The 27093-nt window shown below is 41.2% G+C and overlaps 1 protein-coding gene across 2 annotated transcripts; it reads right to left on the bottom strand.

The window, feature by feature from the left end:
* Window positions 1–9103: 9103 nt before the first annotated feature.
* On the bottom strand, window positions 9104–24884 carry CCNL1 (cyclin L1). 2 transcript variants are annotated; one of them, XM_045030467.1, is made up of 11 exons: window positions 24498–24850; window positions 24061–24135; window positions 23661–23770; window positions 16590–16710; window positions 16096–16160; window positions 14431–14530; window positions 14183–14287; window positions 13741–13882; window positions 11217–11328; window positions 10984–11082; window positions 9104–9889 (listed from the first exon to the last, which is right to left on the bottom strand). In XM_045030467.1, the coding sequence occupies exons 1-11, from the start codon at window positions 24756–24758 to the stop codon at window positions 9541–9543; spliced, it is 1539 nt and encodes a 512-aa protein (XP_044886402.1). In that variant the 5' UTR covers window positions 24759–24850; the 3' UTR covers window positions 9104–9540. The 2 variants fall into 2 exon arrangements, 1 of the variants encoding a protein (XP_044886402.1); XR_006582228.1 differs by lacking the exons at window positions 9104–9889; window positions 10984–11082; window positions 11217–11328; window positions 13741–13882 and adding an exon at window positions 15857–15870 and having other exon boundaries at window positions 14261–14287; window positions 24498–24884.
* Window positions 24885–27093: the final 2209 nt, after the last annotated feature.

The following is a 27093-nucleotide window of genomic DNA, read 5'->3' on the forward strand; positions in this document are numbered from 1 at the left end:
CTGCTGGCAAGCCGCACAGGGCTTAAACCCTGGTGCCTTGGGCATGAGCCCGCACCGGTTGTGGAAGAAGAGGGGTAAACCCCCCTAATTCCCTTATTACATTATATCTAACTAAACTATTCAACTAACTTAACAACTTAACTAACTTAACCAACTATATACACGGAGGAAATAGAGAAACGCTAGGGCTGTGGAGGTAAAGGAGCACTCCACTGTTCCAACTGGCCGTCACGGGCGGTAAGAAGGAACAGAGGAGCGGACGGGCCGGCTGGGGTATATATCCAGTGCCATAGCGGCGCCACTCCAGGGGGCGCCCAGCCGGCCCGCCGGAGTTGCTAGGGTAAAAATGTTCCGAAGAGCCGTGCACGCGCAGCGCGCACACCTACATGGAATGCATAGGAGCAATCACTCGAAGAAGAACACCTTCTGACTCATCAGGTCTGTTCCCTGAGTGTAGCCAATTATAAACTGTGGTGCTGAGTTTGGAATAAAAACATATAGCTTTGAATAGGAGCGAGATCAGCTGTTTACTTTAGTGTCTGAAGTGTTACTGTTTTTTACTCCAGTTAGCGCGGCACAGCCAACAGAGTGAACTTGAGTCTGTTCCTTCCTGTGTAGCAGCAGAATTTACTAAGACCAGTTACATCTGCACAAATCCAGGGATGGCAGCTGAGTTGTGCTATGTTGTGATATTCAAAAACACCGAACACAAGTTTCAAAAGTGACTAAGGACTAGAGCCACAAAGGTACTTAGGTGCTGCTGACATTCGCAGAACCAGATCAGCTGCTGCCTAACTCTGAGGGTGCCTAAGTTCCCATTGGTGGGCCTGTGTAAAGCCACCTAAGTCCTGCTGTCACTCCATAGCTAATGAGCTGCTCAGGGCCTTTGCTCAAGCCAGAGCCCCAAAGCATTCCCCTGCCTCTCTCTCAGCAGAGCCTGATCCCACATGTATGTTCAGAACATGCTTAGGGGATTGGGCCCTGCATAAAGGGATGGGATTTTAAAAAGGGGTGTTCCTGGAATACCCACTATCCCAGTGGTTAGGGGTATGTAGCTGGGATGTCAGTGAGTCAGGTTCAAATCCCTTCTCAGACTGATTTGGAGCAGGGATTTGAATGTAGGGCTACCATATCCCATGAGGGTGTGCTAAACACCAGGCTATTAGGAATGCTTGGGAGGGTGTCTCAGCCTCTCTTCCTGGAGCTGTTCCACTTTGTGTTAATAATGATTGGACAAGGGACTTGAATCTCAGTCTTCGACATTCCAGGGGAGTGCCTCAACCACCACACTATCATCTCGCCCTCTCGATTGTGTAATGAATATTTTATGACTTATACAAAGTGGAACTTCAATGGGATAGATTGAGGGTCCCAGCCCAAAATAGCCTGGTGGGTAGGATGCTGCCCTTAAATGTAAGAGATCTAGGATGAAGTCCCTACTCAAAATCTCACAGAGCAGGGATTTGAATCTGGGTCTCCCATGTTCCAGGACAGCACCCTTAAAAATGGGTTATTGGCTCTAACAGGGTGGGTTTCTTTTTTGTGAGAAAGGTCCAGGTTTCATCTACTAGCCCATGGGTTGACCTGGCTTAGGTGCCTAACTCCAGGGGGAGGGTTCAGGGCTGAGAGTTCAAAGCAGAGATAGGAGCCTCCCTTTGGCAACCAGAAATTGTGCGGGCAAACAGGGAATTCTGTGAAATTCTGACTTGCGCAGTGGCGCAGAATTCCCCCAGGAGTCATTATATTAAATACATATTGTTATAAGAAAAATGCATAAATTAGGCTCTGCTTATACTTCATTCTATTTCAAAAATAGATTGATGAGGCGATTAACATCCTTCCTGACTATGCATATTTGTTATATACTAAGTATAAGATAATGTGGTAGGGCAGAATAAGGTCCTGAATGCACTCTAACTTTTAGCCTACATTGTAATCCATGACATCACTGCCTTTCTGCATGGTTTGTGCCCACATAGAGCATTAATAATAGTTAGCTGGGATTTTCAGAGGCCTAAGGGAGTCAGAGACCTTTGGCTGCTACCCCATGTCACACTTGTCCATGGCGATGGTGTGGTCTTGTTTTTATTTTGCTTATTTTGCTGTGTAGAAAGCACCCTCTGCTGGTTGACCCAGGTTCGCTGGTTCTCCTTCCTCTCATTGGCCCATGCCGCTGGTGCTGGTATGTTCTCTTTGGGCAGTCCCTGTACAGCAGAGGTGAATGAAACTGCCCCATACTCCTCCTGCCCCCCACAAAAATTTTTATTGTTCCAGCCAGAAGAATTTACATCCCACCCAGTGTGACTGACTAAATGGAAGATACGAATGGCAAGATTGGTCTATGTAATGATGCACACTATTGTGCAGTGACAAAGAGAGAGGCATTTTTATTATGGTGCAATGTGATGTGTTACAAAATAGCCAAATTTTTGTTTTAGTCCTAAATGATAAGGGAGAAATGCTATGTACTGGTAACCTGAATTTGTTAATGATACTATGGCTGAGTTTACACCAAATCACCAAGAATTGGTAGCAGTTTACTCCAGAGGAGTACTCAAACATTATTGGGACACAAGATTTGCTAACTAGCTAGGATACCCCTTTAATTGAAATAGGTAATGAAGTTCAAAATGCTAATGAAGTTTTAAATCAAATGTTTGATGGAAAAGCTCAAATGTTGGTATTTCCTACGTGTAGAGGAGTGAGGGAAATTGAAGTTGCTAGTCTGAGAAAAGTGGAAGATAAGTAGGAGACAATGTTATGGGAAAGTAAGAATTAACAAGGCCATGACCCAAGCTTATGCTACCACTATGTTTTGAGCCAGGTTTTTAATGATTGTTTCTGAGAATTGTAAATGTTTAGTAACATGCTATCTATATTGAGAATATGGGAAAGCTATTGGTGCAGATATGAATTTAAACAGTGTGTATGTAAAGAGCCCATAAGGAGGTAGAAATATTATTGCAACAGGCTGTTTAATATTAATTAGTATTATAATAGAATATAAAAGGTGTAGATTTGTTAGGTTATGGAAAGAGCTCCAATTAACATCAAAACAGGACAGTTTGGGTTCAGCATCTGCTACATCATTTCATCTGAGAGGCTGAGTACAATAGTAGCACATGTGTAAGTAGTAATTGAATGCCTGTTTTGCTTAACTATTTTTTTTAATAAAGTATGGATGTATTATTGAATGTATAGCCTAGTGGGGCCTCTAAATTTTCTGTAACTGACTGACCTAAAGGCTTGAACCTGAAAAGTAAGTTAGGTTTTACTGCATCCTTGAGAACTGTAATATTGAGAGTATTTCAACATAAAATACAAGTAGTGATGGGATTTTTGTAGTACACTCAACCACCACCCCTCACTATCAATTGTTGGGGAGGGTGCGGGGGAAGGAAAAGGTGCTCTGTGGCTTGTAGAAATCTCCTTCGGAAGGCTGCTTTGCCCAGTTGAAGTCTATGTCTTCTAGCATTTGTTGAACCTATGCAGGGATACACAAGATTGATGCACCACAAAACCCTTCACTAGCTCAGTAAGCTGCCATTGCCTTTGCGGAATGGGCTTTAATCTTGAATGGAGTTTTGCCCTTGTCTTGACATGCCCCCCAAAAATCTCCTCCTCCCCCAAAATATATCTTGTATGGGAGCCCTGTATCTGTCTCCTAACCCTGTGGTGTATTAGGATGAACAAAGCAGAGGTTTTGCTGAGAGCTTGTCCTCTAAAAACAGATCTTAAGTGCAGTCTAGATATCTTTCAGAGGGGTTGGATTTGGCCAAAAAAGGAGAAAAATCTCTTGGGATGAGTGGAAGAAAGAAATTTATCTTGGGAATGAATGAAAAGTCTAAGTATTACCACCCTTTCATTACGAAACAAAATAGCAAGGCCAGAGTTCCTGCCCAATACCTTTCATACACAAGTTACAGACACTAGGAAGCTGACCTTATCAGGAAATGTAGTTGTAGCTGTGTCCATCCTAAGCTATTTAGAGAGAGATGAGTGAGGGAATATTTTTTTTTGTATTGGACCAACTTCTATTAATGAGAGAAAGAAGCTTTTGAGCCACACCAAGACCTGAAGAAGAGCTCTATATGGCTCGAAAGCTTGTCTCTCTCTCTCGCACAAAGGGAAGTCGGTCCAATAAAAGGAAATATAGTGATACTTGAGAAGGGTTTGAAAAGGGAACCCAACAGCAGATTTAAAACTAGGAAAGGTCACATGTAGCTACTTTGGAAATAAGGAGTCTGATTAGGCTGGAGAATTTTTTGTTTTTAATGGGCAGGGGCAACTAGCTTGACCCTCTGCTACCAGAACTGAGGACGAAGTTGACAGGTGAGATCTGAGTGAAATTCACTGCAATTCCAAACACAAGCCCATTCATAAGAATCTTAAGAGCAATTCAACTAAAGCCATGCCCACTGTGTATCCTCCTAATGTTAACCATGAATCTAATGGTCTTCATATTATTGTATTCTGAGAATTGGAGGAAAGCTTGCTGAACTTCAGCAGGATTGAGAACGTGTCTCTGGTACATCCTAGTGATTTTTTATTAAACATGCTCTCTCAATAACCAGGCACTCAGGTTGAGAGATGCTAGGTTGTGAGGGAACAGTCATGCCTGTGATTGAAGATCCAGAGTGAATAGTAATGGTAGATAGCCCAGATCTCCCATTCCATGAGGTCCAAAAACCAGGGATGTCTGGCCAGAGCAGTGCAATCAGAATCACTACAGCCTATTGTCTCTCTACCTGATAGGTGATGCATGCTGTCATGGGAAAAGGAGGGAATGTCTGCAGCAGAGCCCTTAGCCATACCTGGGAGAAAGCATCAAGTCCCCAGGCCCACTTTCTGCTCCTGACCTAGAATTTGCTCCTCTTGGAATTGGAGCTAGATGAGATCACACATTGGTTTCCCAAAAGTCTGGGTTATGCTCTTGAGCTCCCTCTGCTGAAGACAACAGTGTTAAAGTGGGTTTGTGGCTGAGCATGCTGCCATGAATCAGCTTAGTGATTTTAAAGCCAGGTCAGCCCTGTACTTCCGTTTCTCTGGCACCAAAAACAGTATGGAGTACAAGTCCCGATACCAATCCATGTCTAGGCCTGGCTCTATCACCCCAAGATTTGCCAGACCACAGTCTTCCTCTTGGACAGGCTGCTTTGTGTGTGTAGAAAAGATCTTTTTGATTTTTTGGCATAACCATGGGGGGGGGGGGGAAGGGGAGAGTCTTAATCATTTGTCCACATTGGAAGACATAGGTGTGTAAAAGGGAAGGCAGCATGCACTCTACCCCCGAAATAGGCTGTTACTCATTGATTTCACTTGGGAACATTCCTGGAGACTGAATCACCTCTAGGATTAATGGCCCTGGCTTTCCCTAATCTAGGGTAGGAGAGAAGATAGATTCTCTAAGCATACATATTTGATGCTCCAATACCCCCCAATGGCTGCCTACAGAGGAAAAATAGTTTACAATCTCTTGACTACGTTATCATTAAGAGGGGAAACACACTTTTTGTCCTGTGCTTCAGATGCAGCTTTTTCTATTGGTTCCCCAATCCCCTCAAGTATAGGTTTACCACCAAAAACCTGTCTTCCAGAAGTATCTGCTTCCATAGCCATAGATGCCTTCTTGAGCATCGAGTGAGGCATCTGAAACTAAAGCAGATGTTATGGAAATTCTTTAAGTTTGATCCCAACCCCAGACCTTCTTGGGACTGTGAGAGAGCAGGGACTCAGTACAAGCAAATACTGCTCTAGTGGGGGTGGGGAGGAGTGGCCTCTGCAGAGGCTCTATCACTTCATAGTCTCTGCAGAGAGCTCATTCTACCCATCTGTCAGTGAAAACTTGAGTAGCACTTTTTTTTTCAAAGCACAGGTTTACCAAATTTGCACCCTTAAACAAGATAGCCAGGACAGGAATGTAAGGGTCAGTTTTACAGCTCACTGGAAAATATTTGTGGGTGTTTTCTATTTTAGACCCTCTCCTGATCTGTGTCCCCTTTTTGGCTAACTGCTGTGGGAAGATACCCAAGAACAACAACAGCCATACTCGAGTAAAGGCAAAAAGCTGTGTAGGGAAGAATCATTCCTGATCCTCTAGGATTTCTTTGCTCTGTCTGTGACCCTTACACTGCTTAGAGAGGACTACCAGGAGAGGGGGCCAAGGCCTTTGGAGTGGTAAGAGTCCGGAGAGGAAAGAGCTTAGAGTCCACTGGGTGGAAAAGCACAAGATGGCTGCTGAGAAGGTAGGACAGGAACCTGTTCTAAAATGGCTGCCTGTGGTACACAAGCTCCCTACTCAAAAATGGGCACCAAGCCCCCACTACAAAGCAAAGAGGGGGCAGAGGCAGGAAACTGATTTCACTGTGCTGCCAGTTTTCGAGGCTTACAGCATTGAGTGTGTGTCCTGACCACTGCATGTCCATTGGCATGGAGAGAGGAAGGTCCAGGCAATCTGCTTAGCTCCCCCATCACAATGCTTTGGAAGGTGACTGGGGCCCTGGAGTTTTCCCATGTTGACTGGAGCTGCTGCTAAGGGACCAGTCCACATTATTGGCAGCAAAGTGGGCCTGTTTCCTGGGCACTTTCTTCAGTGCCTTGTCTTACTTGGCTGCTCACTTAGCAGCAGCCACCACTGTACTGTCCTATGCCAGGGACATATGCTGCTTGCTTTCTAACTGCAGTAGCCCTGAGCTGAGGTTGAGGGAGCAAAAGGAACACTCTTCCCCTTAGTACACTATATGCCAAAGGGAGAGGTGGGGGTGAGCAGAACACAGAGAAGCCCTTTTCTTTTTATGCTTTTTTTCTGCCATTACCAGGGCTAATTTGAAGGGAAATCATGGTCAAAGTCCCCACAATTGCCTGGAGCTCCATGAGGTAAATCTGAACAGCCCTTAAACAAAAACAAAAAGTAACCCTACACTAACAAAGTGGACAGCTATGGGAAAATAAAAACCAGGAGGGAAAAAAAAATAGATTGACAATCTACGAACACTGACTTAGCCTGCTTTCCCTCTGGAGCCAGAGAAAATTCTGGAGGGGATTTCCTGTGGAAGGACTTATCTAGACAGTTAGCCCAGCTAATCAAGACAGCTGACTGTGCCTCCTTTAGGAGAGACTGAAGAACCCAGCACTACTGAATTTATGGAGCCATCCCCCAAAGTGAGAATGCACCATATCTACACAAGTTATGTTTATACTTGAAAAAAATGTGGTCTCTAGAATTTGCAAGAATATTAACAGTTAAACTACAGCTAAAAGATGCAAAATAAGTGACATGATTCTTAAAAATTAACTGTCCCAAACTCAAGAAATTCTAAAAGTTAGGATTCCCTCTGCTCCCAAAATGATTGTGAACATTTCCTTTTTTTCCTCAGGCCATTGGTGCTAGCCATATGTAGCAATGTCTGCAGCTACACCTACTAAAGTATAGGGAGAGGGAGGAACAGAAAAAGACAGCATTGGATGTCAATTCCTTAGAGAGTGAGGCATCTTCATGTCAGACAGCAACTAAGACTTCCACTTATATTATGCTGCTCTCAAATGTTTCCATGTTTGAAAGATTAATATACAAGTGTGAGAATGAAGAGAAAAAAGTAGGCAAGTATGGGAATGGAAAACAGTCAATTGCAAAATGGGAATGGGGGAAGGAGCTGGAGGAGAGGTGCAAGAGAATAAGTAGTCATAGCCAAGTAGACTACCCAGCCTTCAACATGCCTGGGTCAGTTGCCTTGAGGCTTCCTCTGCAGATTGTGCCTCTGAGGAGCTTGCTAGAACTCAGGCCCTACCATAACTAAATGGGTCACAATGTAGAGATGAGGAACTCCCTCTCTTCACCACCCCCTGCTATTAGAGATGCCAGCACAGGTTGACATTAGAGCTGAATACTATAGTAGAAAGCAGACTAGATCTTTGCCAGTTTGACAAGTCTGATCCTGACACAGATGGCACTACCGAACAAGACAAAGATAAGGATGTTAGACAGTAGCCACCCAATTGCAGTGAGCAACTGGAGGCTGGCCTGATTCTCCCCTATGCATGGTCTCCCTCTCAAAGCCAAAGAGAAATGGGGACAGGATGAAGACATGGGTGTTAGACATATGAGCACACAAACAAGATGGTGCATCAGGAAATATTTGCACTACATCTTATTGCAGCCCATCATCAGTTAAATTTTAACCCCTCCCCCAACAATTAGACTGGCATTCAGACTTCTTCTTGGTTTGTGACTAGGTTCTCTATTGTTGATTGTGATCATGTAGTTCTTTTGTGAAAGTTAGTGTGGTTTAATATTTGTGACTTGTTTTGTAGTAGCCTTAAAGTGAAAATATTTTCAAAAATACAGCCTAGCACTGCACTTCTAAATCAAGACGACTATTTTATGTCAGTGGCTCCCAAACGTTTTATGAAGGCAACCCTCATCAACTGTGTTGTGTTTTTGGGGACCCACCATTATACATACCCAATCTATATAGATATAACTTTAAACCACGTAACTGTGCAACAGCAACACTGACTTCGCAATACTGTATTAACTCAGCCCCCCGTTTGTCCCCCTCCTTCCTAGCCAAGCCCCAAAACTACCTGCTGGGCTCCCCAGAAGCCTCCTTGCTCTTGTTCTCCTAGCTCTGCCTGCCCCTTTCTCTCGCTACAGAGAGTCTGCAATTGCTAGCAGGCTGCTGATTGTACTCGCTGGCTCTGGCCACTTCTGGTGTACTCCTGCCACCGCCTGAATCCTGCTCCCCTCTCCCAATGGAAATGAGAGTTTGGGGGCTGTGCTTCCAAGGCACATGTGGGGCAGGCTCAAGGCATAACATGAGCATCACTCTCCTATCCCAACACCCATTTTAAAAAAACCTGAATCAAGGCAACACATCTGGAACCTTCCCCTGACCAACTGGTGAGTTGGGACCCCAACCTATGGGAAACAAGACACTACTCCAACACAAGCAGTAAAAAGATTCAGTACCATGTACAAGCTCTGTGTTTAAATATTTCAAATCTTATTTGAGGTATCAACAGTGGAGGTGATAATTCAGTCTAACAAAGCAGTGTTCTGAATTATCTTTGGTAATAATTAGAACAATTTAATTCAACAACGCAGTAAAAAACAGCGCTATATTTTATTTCTTGTAAAAATCTTTATACACATGCAGACTAAAACCAGTGTAAGAAAGTATCCACCATTGTTTAGACAAATAACTATACTTAAATATAAGCGTCTGCAACTGGCCTGTATAAAAATAAGGTACTTTTTTTTTTAAACAGAAATATGTTCTCCAGTTCTGATATTGATAAACAATACACAACTCTAATACGTACAATTTAACCTGATCATTATTTTCAAAGTTTGATACTGCTAAGGTATTTTATGTGCAAAAATTTAACATAGTTCTTCCAAAGAAAAATGTCCTACATGTTTTAGAAAATTAGAAGTTGGACTTTAAATAAATCAATTCCTAATCAGTTTCTTCTCCAATTTCACAGTCCATACACTGTATTATATACAGGGTTAACTAAAATCAGGTACAGGCCCAAAACTTAGCGTCTGTGTCTGCTATGTCCTGAACGACTGCTGCTATGGTGCTTGCCTTTATGAGATCTCTCAAAAGAGCGGGATCTTTCACGCCTGTCCCTGTGATGTCCCCGTTCATGCCTGTGTTTCTTGGCAGCCTCGGCGTGATCCCTGGATTTACTCTGAGAACGCGAGCGAGATTTTTTCCTTTTGTGACCATGTCTATTTGCACTCTTCAACTCATCCCTGCTGTGCTTGGCTTTTAGGTGTGGAGATCCATGATTATGATGTCTGTGAGGACTGCCACTGTGACTGCGGGACCTGCTTCTTGACCTTGAGCTGTATGTTCCTGATAGACTCCTCCTATTATTGTAACTTACAAAAAAAGTTAAAATTAGGATGTTTACATCTTTTTATGCTGTAAAAATAAAACTTATACAACTGCCTCAATTTTAAACAGAAGGTTTGAAAAAAATGCAATAAGCATTCATCAAGTACAGGGCATAAGGATCCTACTGTTAGACAAAATACTTTAACAGTGTGTTCCAAACCACTGAAAGCTGAGCCTCCCCCCTCATCAAGAGCAAAGCAATTCCACCATACCTTCAACCAACTCAGTAGTATTGAAAGCTCAACATAAGCAACCACTCATGAGTAGACTAGTTCTTTCTATTCTTACTCTTTTTTACATGCTGTGGGCAGTGAAGTGTTATAGTGACATGTTAAATAAGTTTGATCACAGATTTGAGATCGTTCACATCTCCGAGTTATCATTTAAGGCTCTTTACAAACTCCAGCAGACACTACATTGGTTAAAAACACTGATTGATACAGGGTTTTCTTTGGAATAGCTAAAGACTTGTACATGTGTTCAACTCCTAGCAGTTCAAATGATAAATGGGTTTTCACAGAACAAGATTTGGTCTCCAAAGCTATACATTTAAATGGCTAAAACATTTCCACACATGTTCCTTATTATGGATCTTATATACACACTTCAGATATTTGGGGAGGAGGTTACAACATGCACTGATTTTTAAAATTTGGTTGCATGAGACTCAATTTCTTATAGCACTTTCAGACATACAACTACTCCTACCATTTTAAGGGAAGTGCTTAAGAAAATTCTCATATTTAAAATGGAAAACTTAGGTGCCAGTGATGATTTTCAAACAAAAACCGTAAGAGGACCTTACTCTCTGCCATAGTTGAGTTTTAGTATTATAGCTGATTTATCTTAAGAATGTATCGATAGTCTTATACCGCTGATTTTCATCCACTACCATGTGCATTTGAATATCTACTGGATACCAGTACAACTGTGTGATACTATAATATAATATAATAGTTTACTAACAGCAAATCCCTCTAACTATTGTAAGACCATCTACTATATGGAATGGCATTTTGAATTATCCTCTTGAAACAAGTCAGTCATTTAGCAATCAAAAAAGTACTATTTTACTTACTGTCTCCTAGGAGTATGAGATCTAGACCGTGACTTTGTTCTTGACCTTGATCTACTAGCACTTCTGCTGCTTCTACTTCTCTTGCTTTCTTTTCTCATGCTTAAATTTAAAAAAAAATTGAAGATTACACTTAGCAAAAGCAAATTTATTTTCACAAAACTAGATGGCAAAGACTAACTTGAAAGTGTCTGACTGAAGTTTGGCTGGCTTCAAAAAAGCCATATTTTTCCTACCCATTGTAAGGACTCTCTGAAGCTAGTTGTCTCTCTTCTGGTTCTTTTTTAATAGTTTTGGCATTCACAGATACTGGCGTTTTCTCCTCAGTTTTCATTTCTCTTGGGGAAGCTAAGAACGAGAGTAAATAATTCAAGGTTAAGATGTTATACTCTAGTGGTAGAATTTGCCATCAAGGAACAGGATTTTTTGGTACATTTTATGCAAGTGCTAACTTTATATAAGCGCTAACTAAAAGCTTTTAATGCTGACTGCTGCTCTCTTTCCATTTAGTAGCTGCTCCTGTAAGTGAAAATACTACATTAAAGACACCAGTAAAATCTTTTATTTAAGTAGTTTGTAAATCATATGATGGCAAGTACACTCTCTAATGCATTTTTTCTTTGAAGATGTATTTATCCTTTCATCCAAGGTACATGTAATATGCACAAATTATGAAACAAGATGAAGTATGTCTCTCCATCAAGAGTAATACCCTGCTCTAACCCACTCCCCTCACACATACTTCTTAGAACCCTGGGAAAATAGATGGCCCTTGCACCTTGTCCTGAAGTCAGAATTAGGCTGTTGGAACAAAATTTTGAGAACAGAAGCCAGTTCTAGTTGGCCTCATTGAGAGCCGCAGACAAGGTGTTCTTGCTTAGTTAAGATATTAAACTTATCTTACTACAGTAAAAGCTTTGTTGTCCAGCATGTTTAGTCTCAAATTCGGATTAACTAAGAGTTATACTTACCAATGGAGGGAGGGAGTCTGGGTGTGGGAGGGGGCTCAGCACGGGAAGGATTTTGGGGTGCTGAATCCAGGCAGTGCTCACCTCGGATGGCTCCCCACAAGTGGCAATATGTCCCTGCTGCTCCTAGGCAGAGGTGCAGCCAGGCAGCTCTGCATGCTGACTCTGCCCGCAAGTGCTCCACCCCCACCCCCCAGCTCCATGGTTCATGGCCAATGGGAGCTGCGGACCTAGTGCTCAGGGAGGGAGCAGTGCACAGAGAACCCGTGGCTATTCCTCCGCCTAGGAGCGGCCGGCACATGTTGCTGCTTCCAGGGAGCCCCACAGAGCTAGGCAGGGAGCCTGCCAGTCCTGCGCCAACCATACTTTTAATTTGTACTGGGAGATATCAGAAATGTCAGTTTCTAGAGCTTTCTGGTTGGTAAAGTGCTGGATAACACAGCTTTTACTGTACTAGCTTGAACATGTAAGCTGCTGGAACCACACAATCTAACCACAAACAAAACATTTAGGGTTTCATTGCAAAACCAATGCCATGAATTGCACCACATACTGGATGTTATTTGAGAGGAAGGTTTTAATCTTATGCCTCAACTAGCCAACAGCAGAATTACCATTAAAAATTGAATTGCTGGCTTGTTCTGAATGCCCTCAAATCCCATCTTCACTCAGCTGTGAGGGAGCTAGCCATACATAAAATTATCCCTTCACCCTCCCTTTAGGCGTCAATAACGGAATTTTGCATGCACTACTTCAAAGAACTTTCAAAGTTCAACCAAATTGCAAGTTCAAGGAATAGCTGTTACTTTGAAAGATACAAAACAACATAAAGATTAAGGTTCTATACATTTGCTCTAATCTTCAGATAATGTACTGTAATCATTTATTGTGTGTTTGTACATTGCCTAGTATAATCATGCCCAACCTAGCTGTGGCCTTTAAGTGCTACTGGAATTTAAATGTCAAAATATCACTGAGAGACGTATTGGCAAAAAGTTGAGACTTGTATGTCCTAAACTGACAGGATCCTTTTAAAGTTCTTTACAGCATAATTTTAATTATTGGCTGGTCTGTTAAACGTATAACTAAAGCTATGCACTGTGGCTATTCTATATTATTGTCAAGACAGCACTGCTACTGGAAATTCCATTTCTAGATTTCTGAATTGTTCACATTCAGAACTTTGAATTGCAGAGGTCCTACTGTACATCTTGATGAATAAAAACATATTGAAAGATGTTTTAAAACAATTTTTAGAAATACCTAGCACAAGGAAAATAATGAGCAGGCATAGCTGTTAAAAGAGGAGTTGAGTTGTGTCACGTGACTAGGTTTCAAATTAACAGTGTCACTTTCACTATTCCATTGCATTTCAGAAACATTGGCATATGAAAATCCCACTTACTCACTCAAGCCATACCTACAAGCTTTCAATATTTATGTACGTCCACAGTAAAGATACAGTGATGCATATGCTGAACGCGTACCATTAAGTGGCATTAACCAAGGAGTATGACATAATGAGCATCTAATCGATACTGCAATTTTCCTTCAATATCACATTATTGCAGACTGCCAATAATGGGTGCCAATGAAAATCCAGTAACCAAAAGTAATTAAAATGTTATCCTCTAGCTTTAACCATATGAGAAGTTTTACGTAACTTCACAACTCTCAATGGAGAAAGAAATTTTACATCTCATTCCTTCTACTGCATCAAGGTATAGAATCAGAAGAGATTCATTGTATATAAACATCTTCCTACAGGACTTACAATGCAAGGAACACTTACATGGTTTGGAAGCAGGAGAAAAGCCACCCAGTGTTGAGAGAGCTGGAGTACCATCTGGGTTTAATCCTTTTGCTTTAAGTTTAGCTTCCTGTAATGCCATTTTTCTCTTTTCTACTTCTTTATCCAGCAATTCATAATTAGGCTGTTTAAGAGAGGAATAGGCACTGTCAAGATTTTGGACCAAGATTACTCTAGTCAATATACCACACCTATTATAGTATCTGACACCCATGCGTTAAGCAACATATCTAACATGGGTTATATGTGATTCACACTCTCATGCTCTTCTCCAAGGAGGGAATGGTGAATACAGGGGAGCCTTTTTCTGGTAGATTTTTAATTGTACGTGTTTACATATTTGTTCAAACTCCATCATACACACCCTACTTGGCAATGCTAACTTTATCTTCATTTAAGTTAGTCAATTCTGAAAACAAGTTACCTTTTTCCTAGTATAAAGCTTCAGAGTTGTTATACATATCTCCTGAATCTCATCTTCTGTGGTGCCAAAGAGTAGAAACCAATGAGGACGGGTAGGCAGTGGAATCTAAAAGACAGAATCAAGCCTTAACATCTAAAGATCAAAGAAATCTGACCTTTAGTATCATTACAGAGGTTTTCCAGGAACAAAAACAAGGTTACTAATAATGAATACACCAATCCCAAGCAATTAAACACAAACACACTTACCTGAAGAGCTCTAGCAGCAAGATAAATACAAGCACATGCTATTGTCTCTGGTTGAAAACGAACGAACACATTAGTTCGAAGACTGTCATTCATGTAATTCCTAAAAAAAAAGTTAATTACAAGTTTGTCTCATATTCACTTATCACTTTCAGTTTAAAGAAACAAAACTGGAGACTCAATCTACTTTATTATTTTTTCTTTAACTTACATATGCTTATTGCCTTTTTTTAGGCTGTAGTACTACCACCACTTTGGTTTTAAAGGGTTTAACGTTTTGAATTTGTTGCTTCACTTTTGTAACATCAAAATATGCACCACTGTCATTGCTCTGAAGTCCCAATGCAAGAACTACTTCTCACTTAGAAACAGAACTCAATGTCACCAAATGAGGGATTTTTGCAGATGTTACGGTTAAAATTGATTTTTTTCCTCCAAATACTTTAGGATAGTCTATGAAGTGTCCATCAAACTAAACTTTACAAATCTATAAAGTCTAACAAATAGTTTGTCCAGTTATATGATCAGCCAAGCATGTTTTTCTATAGGCGTTTACTGTCACTTAAGCAATGAAAGCCCTCTACCCAAGAGGTAAGTCCTTTTTTGTCTGAAACTCAAGTGTTTAAGAACTGATATACTTTTATATCCACTACATTATGAGGTAGCTAAACATATGACCAAAAAAGTCTGTCAAATGTTCTACATAATACACCAGTTCTGCTTCAACTTTATTTATTCTATTTTGTAAGCAGATAACCATCTAGTTGCTTGCCCTGTGTCAACCATTTAACCTTGTGTTGGATAAAGTTAAAAATAACTGCATCTTTCAATAATCATTGGGACTGGTTACTACAAATTGCATAGTTAACTTCACACTTACTAAATTATAGCACCTTTCCTCTACCAAGCTAGTATTGCCAAGTATTGTTATGCCAATAATGACTTTTGAACTTCAGGGACAGTTCTAAAAATTTATAACGTGAATTACAGAAGTTAACAGTACAACCAATCACCAGTGATTTATATAAAATGGTGCCCAACGTTCAGTTTCTAAAGACTATGATAAGAAAGTATGAGCATGCTGTATTCACTTTAAGTAACTTCATAATCCAAGCTTAATTAAGTTAACTGAATCCATATTGGTTGAATGTAGTCAATCCAAAATGTGTCCATGGGTCCTTTAGATACACTAAAATAAGTAGGTAGGCAACAAATATACATTTAGAAACATGTTGAACAGTTACTTCTAGAAGCAAATATACAAATCCTTTTGACACCCGGACAGAACTAGAAGATGCTGCCAGATGGATATGGACCACTTCAGTGAATCTCGGATGAGAGCTTGCACTGGATTGACTGGAGAGAAGGGCAGCCAATCAGGCCATCCCCAGGTGAGCTGTGGTGCAGAGGGCAGAGTTCTATGACTTACCATCATGGACTACCCTTTAATTAAAGAGTAGAAAAAAGAACAAAGTTAAATTGAGTTCTCCATTAAAGTAAGTTAATCAAACCATGAAAATAGTAAGCAGAAACAAGCATTAAATATATTGTGAAATGTGTATATTTTAATCTAGAACTTACAGCTCAATGCTTTGCATATGGGACATCAAGCTTGTTATTTCTGTTACTATTTTCCTGGCTAGGAAAAATGGAAAAGAATAAACTTACCAGGCTGTCTGAACGAGGGTTTGATTACGTTCACATTCTAAGACTTGTAAATACATAACAATGATCTGAGGGATAAGAGAAAAAAAACTCAACTTTAACACACAAGGAAAGTGATAGATGCATGTTTGTAACACAAGAAACAATTTTCTTATATTTTTATGTGGTGGTGTTCTACTTCAATCCCACAGCAAAGGCTGTAAACCCATACACATCTAATTCTTCTTGTCCATTGAGACATATCCTCAATTTTACAACCTTTACATGACTGTCACCTCTGCCATAGTGTAGGCAGGTGACTTCTACCAAGGCAACCACAGGCTACTAATCGGCCAAATGTTTCTGCTGTGTGGACAATTAACTCCAGTTACCTATAGAGGGGTGTGGGAGAGACCTCCCAGGTCATTTCCAAACCTGCATTTCTTCTATTACAGCTCACAGAGATGCTGTCAAGGCAGCTCAATACTTGAAAGCATGTATTTCATTTGACAACTCACCTTATGTGGGTGCTTGACATGAACACAAAATCCCAACTCCTTCAGTACCCTCCTTTCTGCTTTGATTACTTGATTTTTGGTGTTTATGTAGTTCTGATCAAGTATCAAGGGGCTTGGAGTCCTATAGTTTGCAAGAAATAAAATCAAAACTGTTTTGCATATCCAGAATAGTTGCATCTCTGTTTTCCCTTCCAACCAACTAACGGCAACAGAAACCTGTTTTAAACTCCTGCAAGCAAGTTTAAGCATTAATCTTGTGCTGTCCAAGTTTAAACTAGTTTAGCCACAATCAGAGCTAAATTACAGGTTGAAACTAAACTAAGACTGCCATCTTGCTAACTTTACTCCTCTGTTACTGACTGTGCAAACTGCCTTCCAGTCTCAAAACTGAAATAGTGTGATTTACAATTTATAATGCAAATTTCAGACACCTACAGTACCAACATTAGAAAGTGAGCAATGAAAACAATCTGAATACACTAATCATTACCTCTAGTAAAAGGCTTGTTTAACTATTTAAGTGCTGTTATCGGCTATTAAGTTTAAGCAAGTTAATGTTTTATTGTACTGGAATTGCCTATGCATAGGACGAAAGGGAAGAGTACATACCAAAATTTGAAAGAAAGCAAATGTGCCAAGATCAGATTTAAAAACAGTAAACAGAATTTCCAAGGGAGCTTCAAAAGAGACCACCAGTGACCTCTGAGCAAAGACGACTCCGAAAATTAAACACTGTAGTGCATCCTTTTACACAAAGCAGGACACCAAGAAAAGGAAACACCCCCCTGAATACTGAGCTATTAGAAAAACTAATGGGTGCAGTTCAGTACATCAAATGTTTACAAGGTAAGAACTCTCAAACGGAAAGATACACAAACCTGGCATGTCATGCAATTTCCAATCTCTCCACCCACAGTCCTGCAATATATTGTATTCAGGTAAAGTCTCAAAAAAACAAAAGAAACCCCACAACCCACACAGGCTGTGGGTTGTTACTGCACAGTATAACAACCAAGCAACATATCCTATTTTGTTTATTCCTCTCTTTTTCTAGGCTTTTGCTTCGTAACTCATTTTTGTCTACATTTTTTCTTTATACTGTTGATTTAGCTTAAAAGGTTTTACAGCAGGGACCTGTCTTATATGCCTGTAAAGTACACAGCATATTTTGGGTGCTATACAAGTCAAAGGATAACAGTTTATCCCCTCAGTAACTAATTATACTTCAAAAAAAAGTGTATCAAATTGCATTATTTATCTCCAACATTCCCCGCAAAACTTTTCTACAATACAATGATTTGACTGCAAAGATGCAATATCCACCAATACAGAAAGACTGCAGATGAAACTCAGCATAATAAATATAATGTGGTTCTTATAACACCTCTTTCAGAGACCACACACATTCTGCAACTCACTTCTTCCAGCTGGACCACTGAGGGAAGTAATTAATGGTCTAGTGCCCCCTGCTGGTAGGATGGGGCCAAATATATTGCAAGATGAACTTTGGAATGCCTTTGATGTTTGGATTAACTGTATGACCTGGGAGCACTCTAAATTACTAATTCCATGACAGCTCAAAATTTGTCATTAAACTGCATTTTACTGATGTAGATAACTACAAGAATCTCAAAGAATGTCTATTCAAAAACTGTTATATCCCTCAAACCGAGTCTACCTTGCTAATAAGACATTACATTGTTTAAAGAGGCAGTCTATTTTTTGTCTTGGTCAAGTTATAGTCAAGGTCCAGACTCCAGAGAAAATAAATATTATATTTATATATGTGAATAAATAAAAATAGTACATTAATAATAAGTAAATAGATTTTGGGATCCATTCAAAAGTCTGGATTTGGCCCACAGTCCACCTATTGACCCCTGCTTCACTAAAGCATAGTCACCCATGTTTTAAGCAAGAGTAACTAGTTTATGAACCATTGTTTGACTGAAGAAAAAAGTCAAAGGTTTTGTTTTTGTTTTTTTACAGTGAAGCTGAATCAGTAGTATCTCAATTCTGTATAGTTGTCACATGTTTAAGATCATCATCATGTAGGTAAGTTAAAATGCAGCAAGTTACCAAGTCTGGAAACAAACTCATTCAAATCTTCTATAGGGATAGAAATACCTGGGGACAGGTGATTATGCTATCATCTTATTAAATCTGTTTCCCACAGAAAAGTAAATATTTGACAATGACTTGTCTAATAAGTACAGACTATATATAGCTTATTCCACTTCAGATACTGCTAAGATTACAACCCAGTTATCACAATATTTCCTCTTACTTTTAGGAGGGGATCATTGCTAAAGGAGAAATTTTCAAAGAACTATTAGGTCATCAGGGATTCAATACTTTTAGTGTCTCCTGATGAGTTTTAAGATATGCTGAGACTTATTTTAAATGCTTAGGGTGGGATTTTAGATAAATTGCTTAGGTTAGTTAGAATACTAAAGGTAGGCTTATTCGGAAGCCTAGCTAAAGCATTTCAGAGACAGTAATAACCTGGATATTATATTTTATTTATGAGTCTAACAACCAAAATATTAGCAAAACCACTATGTTTCAAGGCAAAAAACTTGAAGAGAAGTTGAATAGATGCAGCTAAACTATCTTGTTAGTAGTATGCTACTTTGCGATAAGTGACGGAGAAATATCTCACTGAACACTTAAGTCCACAAGCCAGGCCCCAGTCTGAACATTTTTATAGGCCTACTATAGATGTTTGACAGCAGTTCATATACAATGGTTTACTTCCTACCTTCCATTAATGTAGGCTTTTGCAAAGATGAATTCTCGAACTACATAATAGTTAGAGTACTCCTTATTTGTAGTCTGATTTTCAGAGGTGCTGAGTACTTACAGCACCTACTTGAGCAGTAGGCCCTCAGCACCAAAATGATAGGAAAGGGACAATAATGAAGCCATTAAAGAATGTCTGTTTTACTCAGTTGCCCAGACATGCACCATGTTCATCAGGGACATCAGTTTTATGGTATTACAATCCTAACAAAGAGCCAAGAGAAAGAACTTATGTTCATAGCATCTAGACAGCACTAAAAGAAATGGAAAACTCATGATGTGCAATTTTGGATGTATCTACTTTATCACAAATATGATCCTGCATAAAAGGCAGTCAATTGTGCCCTACCAGTGACAGAAACTAAGTCTTAAATTTTTAAGCTAACAAAGAATAATTAGGAATTGACACCCCATTCTTAAAATGGCATGTTAGGTGCAAATTGAGAAGTTTTAGAACTATCTTCTAGTAAGAGGAAAGAAAGTTGCCACTGCTTCTTCCTGCAAATGTTCTCGGTCATAAGAATTTTCATTTTGCGCAACACTCTGAATAGCCATTTTGCTGCTGGCCTAAAAGGGGGGTGGAGGGGGAGGGAAGATCAAGCGCTGTAAGGACTATTGAGATGTCCACCCTACCTACACATCAGAAGTGCACCCCAAAGCAGCTTTCGGATTCTCTCCCTGAACACTGCACTCAACAGTCTACCTTGCAATACCATCATTACAGTTAAAGTGCCAAGTTTCACTAGAAAGGAAATATGTACACAGAACATGGGGCTAGTGGCCATAACCTAGATAGCTTGTTAACATTAAAGGTTAGTCACAAAACAATCTAAAGCTATGACTAGGGAATCAGACCATAAAATGAGGACGTTTTGTAATAACTAATAATTAAATGAACGGCCAAAAGTGCAGTCTTTTCTATCTTCTATTCCTAACTGGAATCACCACCTCTTTGATACCGACATTAGAACATTTTTTCTGTTTCCATTAGAAAGCAGGTGGATAAGAGAAACGGAAGATGAAAGAAAAACCCTGTATGTCTAACATTTATAAACATTAAAACTACCTCACACCACAGATGTGATCCACTCAGACAACTCATTGCCACTGAAAGAGCCTGAAATTTGTCACATTATTTAATGTGACAAAAGATGAAATAAGAGTTCTATTTTGTGTGATATTCTAACTGAAACACTGCAGGCTTCATGATTTGCATATATTACACGCCAACGTCATGAAGTTATTTCACTGATGTAAAAGAAAGAATGGCTTCCTAAAAGCTTCCCTTAAATCAGTTCATAAGACTATAAAACTGATGTCAGAGAAGGAGTGGGTGTTTACATACAATATAGTTAGCAAAAACCAAGGGCTATAACCCACATCAACTGCAACTTATGTTCCACATGCTAAACATGGCTCAACATATGCAGTCAAGTATGTTTTCAGATATTTCAAAGAACAAGTTTAGTGTGTAGTTATGAAAAACAGGCTTTCAATTTAATACCACAGGTAGACTTATTCATGCACACAAAAATTTTATGTACAATACTCCGTGGCATATTGTCACACTGAGAATACAACAGAAGCATTTATTTGTCAAAAAAAAAACCTATCTTTAGCCCTGTGCCTACTACCTAGAAATGAGCTACTTAGTTGACCAAAGGCTTTGTAAGAGCTTCTGACTTGAGAATTTAGGCATCTGAGCACCAATCATGCGAACACGTGCACAGAAGAGGTAGTTAAAAACAAACAAAAACTAAGCACAAGACTGTGTGTATACTGGGTCAGGGCCTTTTTTGGATTCTTGAACAAAGTTTATACATCAAATCTCAATCGTAATAGGCAAAAGTTAGAACTAGGAACCAGTAGGTGTCTAAAGAAGGATATACAGAATGAATATTTAATGCTTCAACAGAAATCAGAGTTTTAGTACTTTACAGATAAAGTTAACAGAAATTAGACTAAGGCAATATGAAAACTAAGTGCAACATAACTAGACTGTTTCATTTCTTCTTGTGTCAGTGAAAATTCTAAATAGAGCCTAAGTGTTAGCTTCAAATAAAAAAATATTAAACTAATATATTAAAAACCTGGACAGCAAAGAAAAAAGCTTATAACAAGATACAGGAGTTCTTCCAAATGGTTCACCAGCGGCCAACCTGTTAGTCCCCCGATTCCAGTGACCTATTCTCAGAGCACTGGCTTCTCCTTGGGGATTTTCGATACTTCACTCACTGTTGCCATGACGACAGCTTCATCTCTATGTACCACTCCACATCACCCAGGCTTTGGTAAATGTAGCTGGTCGCTGTATAGTCGGTTGCAAGGGAAAAAAGAGCTGAAGTTAATAACGTGTACAGTTTACGTATTAGTAAGCTTGTAAAAAGTACAGAAAAAATGTTTATATCCAGCTTGTTTTAGAAAAGCAAGCCTGAGTGTCTCACTTAGACATTAAGATTCATTTCATGCAGATTCATTTCTCAGAATCTTAAGGCAATGATACCGATTTCGCTATAAATCAATTAACAAATGGGTCAAGAAGTGATCTGTCTCTCTTTGGGCATGATGCATTGTAGACACCACTTAACATGGGTAAATGATATTCTGAATTGGAACAGGCTATATGGAAAAAAAAATTTATAAGTAAATTTAAGTTTCTCTGATCCTTCCAACACCATATAAAAGTTGACTCATTCTTATTCTCATAGCACAGAAAAGCATTTTTATATCATCAATTAACCTTTAGTCTCTGGTTCAAAGCTGAGACATTAAGTGAACCAATTTTAGTAATCAAATAAGAAGATTCATTTGTCATAATTATGGCAAACAGTAATTTTCAAGAGATTCCATGGAATCCAAACAGTAAATTTACAGAATTCTCCCAGTGACAACAAGTGCAAAAAACCATTAGTTCCTCATTTTAAAAACTAGGTTCCATTCAAATCAGATGCAGAGAGTCAATTTTTCTATTACTAAAACTGACTTTAAAGAGGTGAGCATGTGAATAAAAGAAGGTTTAACATAAACTGGCTATATTTTGTGCATTGTAAGTACTGAATATGTAAAATAAAATCACCATAAATACAACTAATTTCCCTAATTTTTTCTATTCTATTTCTTCACAAAGTCAAGTTGCAGAATATATTTTTTTAAATTCCCTTTCGCCTAGCAAGACAGAACACGGAAAAAAAGTTTTATTTTTAACTAGCAGAAAAGAAAGTCCTTCAGAGCTTTAATTTACTGTATTCTTTGTCTTTCAACATAGTCAATACAACTAGGTACGTTTACTAGAGACATGACAGGTGAGGTAATACGACTGAAATGGCTTCATGAACATCTGCAGAAAGTCTGAATTACTGTTTAAAAGCCAGTTTTAAACATTGCCTTGTTGTGAAATATTTATTGAGCATTCCTCCCCTTCAAACACATTCCTTGCACCTTCTTTAATCTAGTAATGTAACCTTGCTTTACACTTAAAAAGCCAAAAATTAAGCAACTGAAAACGGCTCTACAAACTAAAAGCGGAATCACCACAGAACCACACACAGATCAGATAAATGAATATAAGTTTCAATTTTACTGATTTGAAAGTTCTCACTGTACCATTAAAGTACCACTCATGTTCTGTAATCACAGGTGCACTCAGCTTCCAAGATTCAATCCTACATGCCTTGCTGATGATGTCATTAATGCTCCATACACTGTAGATCAAATCATACTTTCCACTGTCAATTTATTATACTGCTTTCTCACCACAAATACTGTTATGCTTATATACTTCAGTCTATTTTACTGTCTACAGTAGCCAAGTATAGAGAATATTCTAACAAGATGTCACTAATACTACAGAATTATTTAATTTGTACAAAGCACTTATAGCAAAGTAGACCTACCCTAAAGATTAAAAAAAATCAAAAAGAATACAAAACAATCTGCCAGCTAACCAAACTTATACCTAAGACTTCCTTTAAGAAACTCAGAGACACCCTCCCCCCACCGCAATTCAGTTAGGAAGAGACTTTACATTGGAACCAATACTCAGACTTGCAGTTACATGAATCATGCTTTCAGAGCAATATATTTCTGCCTTTACCAAATCAGCAAAGTCACATTGATGGAGAGCAGCAGCAGAAACGTTAAGGTGTATATAATAGTCAATTCTCAATTTTAGGGTGTTGGACTTAGCCTGGAAGATCAAACTGGTTTGATAAACCTGGCATATATTACAGTGATAGCGGGTGGATATACTGAAAATTGAGCTAGTCTTACCTTTTTACTCTTAACTGACGCAAATGGTGAAAGACATTTATCACATCTCTTATACGACGAGGTGCTTCTTCAATTTTGGAAGCGAGATTGATGCAGGCCATAGCAACAATCTGAAAAGAAGCCATTTCCGTGAGACGGAGATTTGGACGTCCCATTGGACACGTTACACAATCAGCTGGAGAAACCACCCCTAAAGGCTGAAAAACGCAGCTTTACCCACACCGCTTCCCTAAGGAAGTGCCGGGAGGGCCCGGGGCAGGGCTAGTGCCCTCCGCAGTTCCCATGCAGATCGGAGCAAGGAGCCCCACAAAGCTGGGACTGGGCGAAAGCCTCAAGCAGCCCGCGCCCCACCCCGGGCCCAGCGGGTGCGCGCGCCGGCCGGCCGGCCGCCGGGACTCACCTCGAAGTTGTGTTTGACGAAGGACTTGGAGTAGAAGAAGCGGTGGAACAGCACCTGCCCCGTCGCCATCGCCACCTGCGAACACAAACCCCCGGCGAGGGGGAGATGAGCTGGCTCAGTCGGCGGGGCGGGAGCGGAGCCGGCTCTCCGGGGGCGACGGCTGAGCCGGCTCCGGCACTTGGCCGCCGCCATTTTGTGTCAAGCACCCGGCTGGCGCCCTCCCCCTCCCCGACCTCCACACACACGCGCCCTCCCTGCAGCGCCTCCTCGCCACAATGGCGGCGCCACCCCCCGCCCTGCGGCCCAAGCCGCGCGGTGACATTCCGAGGCCGAGGCCTCCTCACACCCCGAGCCCCGGCCTCAGACCAACGGGGCGCGCAGGGGCCCCTCCCGCCGCCCAGCCCCCCAGGAGCGGGCGCTCTAGGCCCAGCACTTACCTGCGGCAGGCGGAGGAGGATCCCGGCCGCCTGGATGAGCTCGCAGCCCAAGATGCGCAGGTCGGTCTCGCTGTGCAGGTCCAGGCCGTCCTGCATGGAGGGGGTGGGCGAGAGCCGCTCCTCGGGGATGAGCGAGTGGTCGATGGTGAGCGACACCTCCGAGTACAGCCGGTCCCCAATGAGGATGCCCGGGGCCGCTGGGGCCGGAGGAGGGGCGGCGGGAGCGGCAGCCGGAGAAGCGTGGGTCGCAGCAGAGGCCATGATCGCTGAGCACAGAACCTACCGCACCCGGAGCCGGCCACGCAGAGACTAACCCGGCCTGCCCGGCTTCTAGTGACGCAGCACACAGCGGCGCCTCCGCGCGGTGCGCGCTGGGAAAAAAGAGTCCCGCCTCGCTTGTGCCGCTGGGCCGCGCGTAGCGCCTCAGCGCCGTGGTGACGCGTCCCGGAACGTAGTAGGGCCTTAATGCCCGCGGTGGGCGGGGTTACGGCACGGGGACGTTTGGCTGCTGGCCTGGGAGAAGCGGGTTAAGAATGTGAACGCGGGGCCTGTAACCGTCAGCCCTGGCAGCCAGGACTCCTGGGTTCCATACCCTGCTGTGCCACAGACCCAGCGCCCCGGGGCTGTGCCTCAGTCTCCTCATGCTGTAAAACGGCAGTAATCACACACCCCTTTGTGAGGGCTTTAGGGCCGTCAGACGGAAGGTGCTTATACATTAAACCTCATTGGGGAACAAGCGGGGGGCATAGGCAGAGCTGGGATGCTGTGGGAATGATGCTATGCACCTACTGGTAAAGCTTGGAGGAGGTTTCCAGTCCCAGCACCCTTGGTAAAAATAATGCATTAGGAATTGAGAAGGCCAGGACGAGACTCACGCTTAATCGGTGCTGTAATATCCTACAGAAGACTGCTGCATAACTTGTGCTATAGAAAAATCTTATTTGGCGAAACTTGTTTTGAAACAATGATCCTTCATTTACAGGCAGGAGGCCCCAAATTTTAAGATAAGACCAAGCCTTGGCCAAATGATAGTGCCTAGTGCCATCATTATAGGCACAGTCCATGTGTTAAAGTTGAGATTCAGTATTTTAATTACAGCCTTTTTGTAAGGAGGGAGTAGGGAAAAAAATAGAATTAACTCATGTACGAATGGGGCATGTGTTATCAGCATTTCTATATTTATTTTAACCTATCTAATCTAGATTTATTGGACAAAACTCACCCTAGTGAAGTCTGTGGAGTTACAGCAGGGATGAATTCGACCTCATCGCACTACCATTTCCCTATTTTTCATTTTTGTGTAGGGGCTTTTGAGGGGCAGCCCATGTATTTGACAGCTCTTGCATCCTAGCAGAGGGGACTGAACCTCACTGAGTGTTGTGCCTGACAGAGGTGGCACCAGTGTTAGAAGCTGCCCACTCCTCTTGTATAGGTCATTAAACAACCTCTAAAAATGCTAAGTCCTCTTGCCATCTGTGAGGCCCCACTGGCTGAAGTATTTTGTCATGCCTCTTTTTCCCATCAGCCTTCCCAAGCTAGGGGCTGGGCTCCAGGAGCCCAATACAAACTCTGACAGCTGGATTCCAGCTGCCAAACTCCAATTGAACCTGCTGCTTCCAACGTTCCGTGCTCCTGATTGGGGCTTACCTCTGCCAGTCGAGTATAGTCCTATTAGTATCCAGGAAGTGGGCGGGCGAAACCCGCCCATTGCTAAAGGACCTCCCCCCAGTCGAGTATAGTCATGAAGCAGGACTCTCACAAACCCCCATTCACAGCCCACTCTTCTTTCAAGCTTCACTTCTCTAATGCAGTGGTATAATGAGTCACAATTTTGGTACTGCTGACAGCTTGTGGGGCAGGATAGATGTCGTTACTGTGCAATGAGACTGAGGCAGACCTGCCTCATAGGGAAGGAAAGTATTAAAATCCAGGTACAAGCCTGCCTGGTAACCTAAGGGAACATTCACATCACACCCACATATAGTCTGGCCTGATCACTTTTAAGGTGGGAAAGGAACACCCAGACCTTTCTGATTACTCTCTTGGGTTAGTAGGGAACACTTACACACACATAAAGACCTGCCAGCTCACTCTGCTAGAAAGGAAGGAAACTCACAACCAGACATAGTCCTGCCTGTTCCCTCATGATGGGGGAGAGGAAACTATCACACCCACAGCTACATACAGGCCTGTCATAGCGGAGAGTAAGCTCATAATAATAACTTGAATTTATTACAGTAATTTTCATCCTAAAGTGATTTGTAAACTATCATTTGTAAATTATTCAAAGTTGGGGCTTTTGGTGTAAATTCTTTGTTTTTAATAGCACAAGCTTGCAAAACTCAACACTTTCATGGAGAAGATATATTTTAACCGCAAAGACCCGACTGACTCTCATATAAACATTCATTTAATTCTGGTGAATAGGACTAGCTAAATACTTACTTAAACATTTAAAGCATTGTTATTCAACTAATTAAGTAAACATTTGTGGCATGAATGGACTAGAATATTCTTACAGGAAATGGTCTCCCGCTGCAACATACATGTAGCACTAAAGCAAAGAGATTTATTTTTAAAGCACGAAAACATCAGT

This window comes from Mauremys mutica, chromosome 9 (genome assembly GCF_020497125.1).
Source record: "Mauremys mutica isolate MM-2020 ecotype Southern chromosome 9, ASM2049712v1, whole genome shotgun sequence".
NCBI lineage: Eukaryota > Metazoa > Chordata > Testudines > Geoemydidae > Mauremys > Mauremys mutica.

Coding starts and splice junctions, on each gene's coding strand:
- CCNL1 (XM_045030467.1), bottom strand. CDS start 24,758: ATGGCCTCTGCTGCGACCCACGCTTCTCCGGCTGCCGCTCCCGCCGCC. Junction 16,161..16,589: donor ATGTCAAGCACCCACATAAG/GTGAGTTGTCAA, acceptor CTTATCCCTCAG/ATCATTGTTATGTATTTACA. Junction 13,883..14,182: donor AGCTTTATACTAGGAAAAAG/GTAACTTGTTTT, acceptor TCTCTTAAACAG/CCTAATTATGAATTGCTGGA.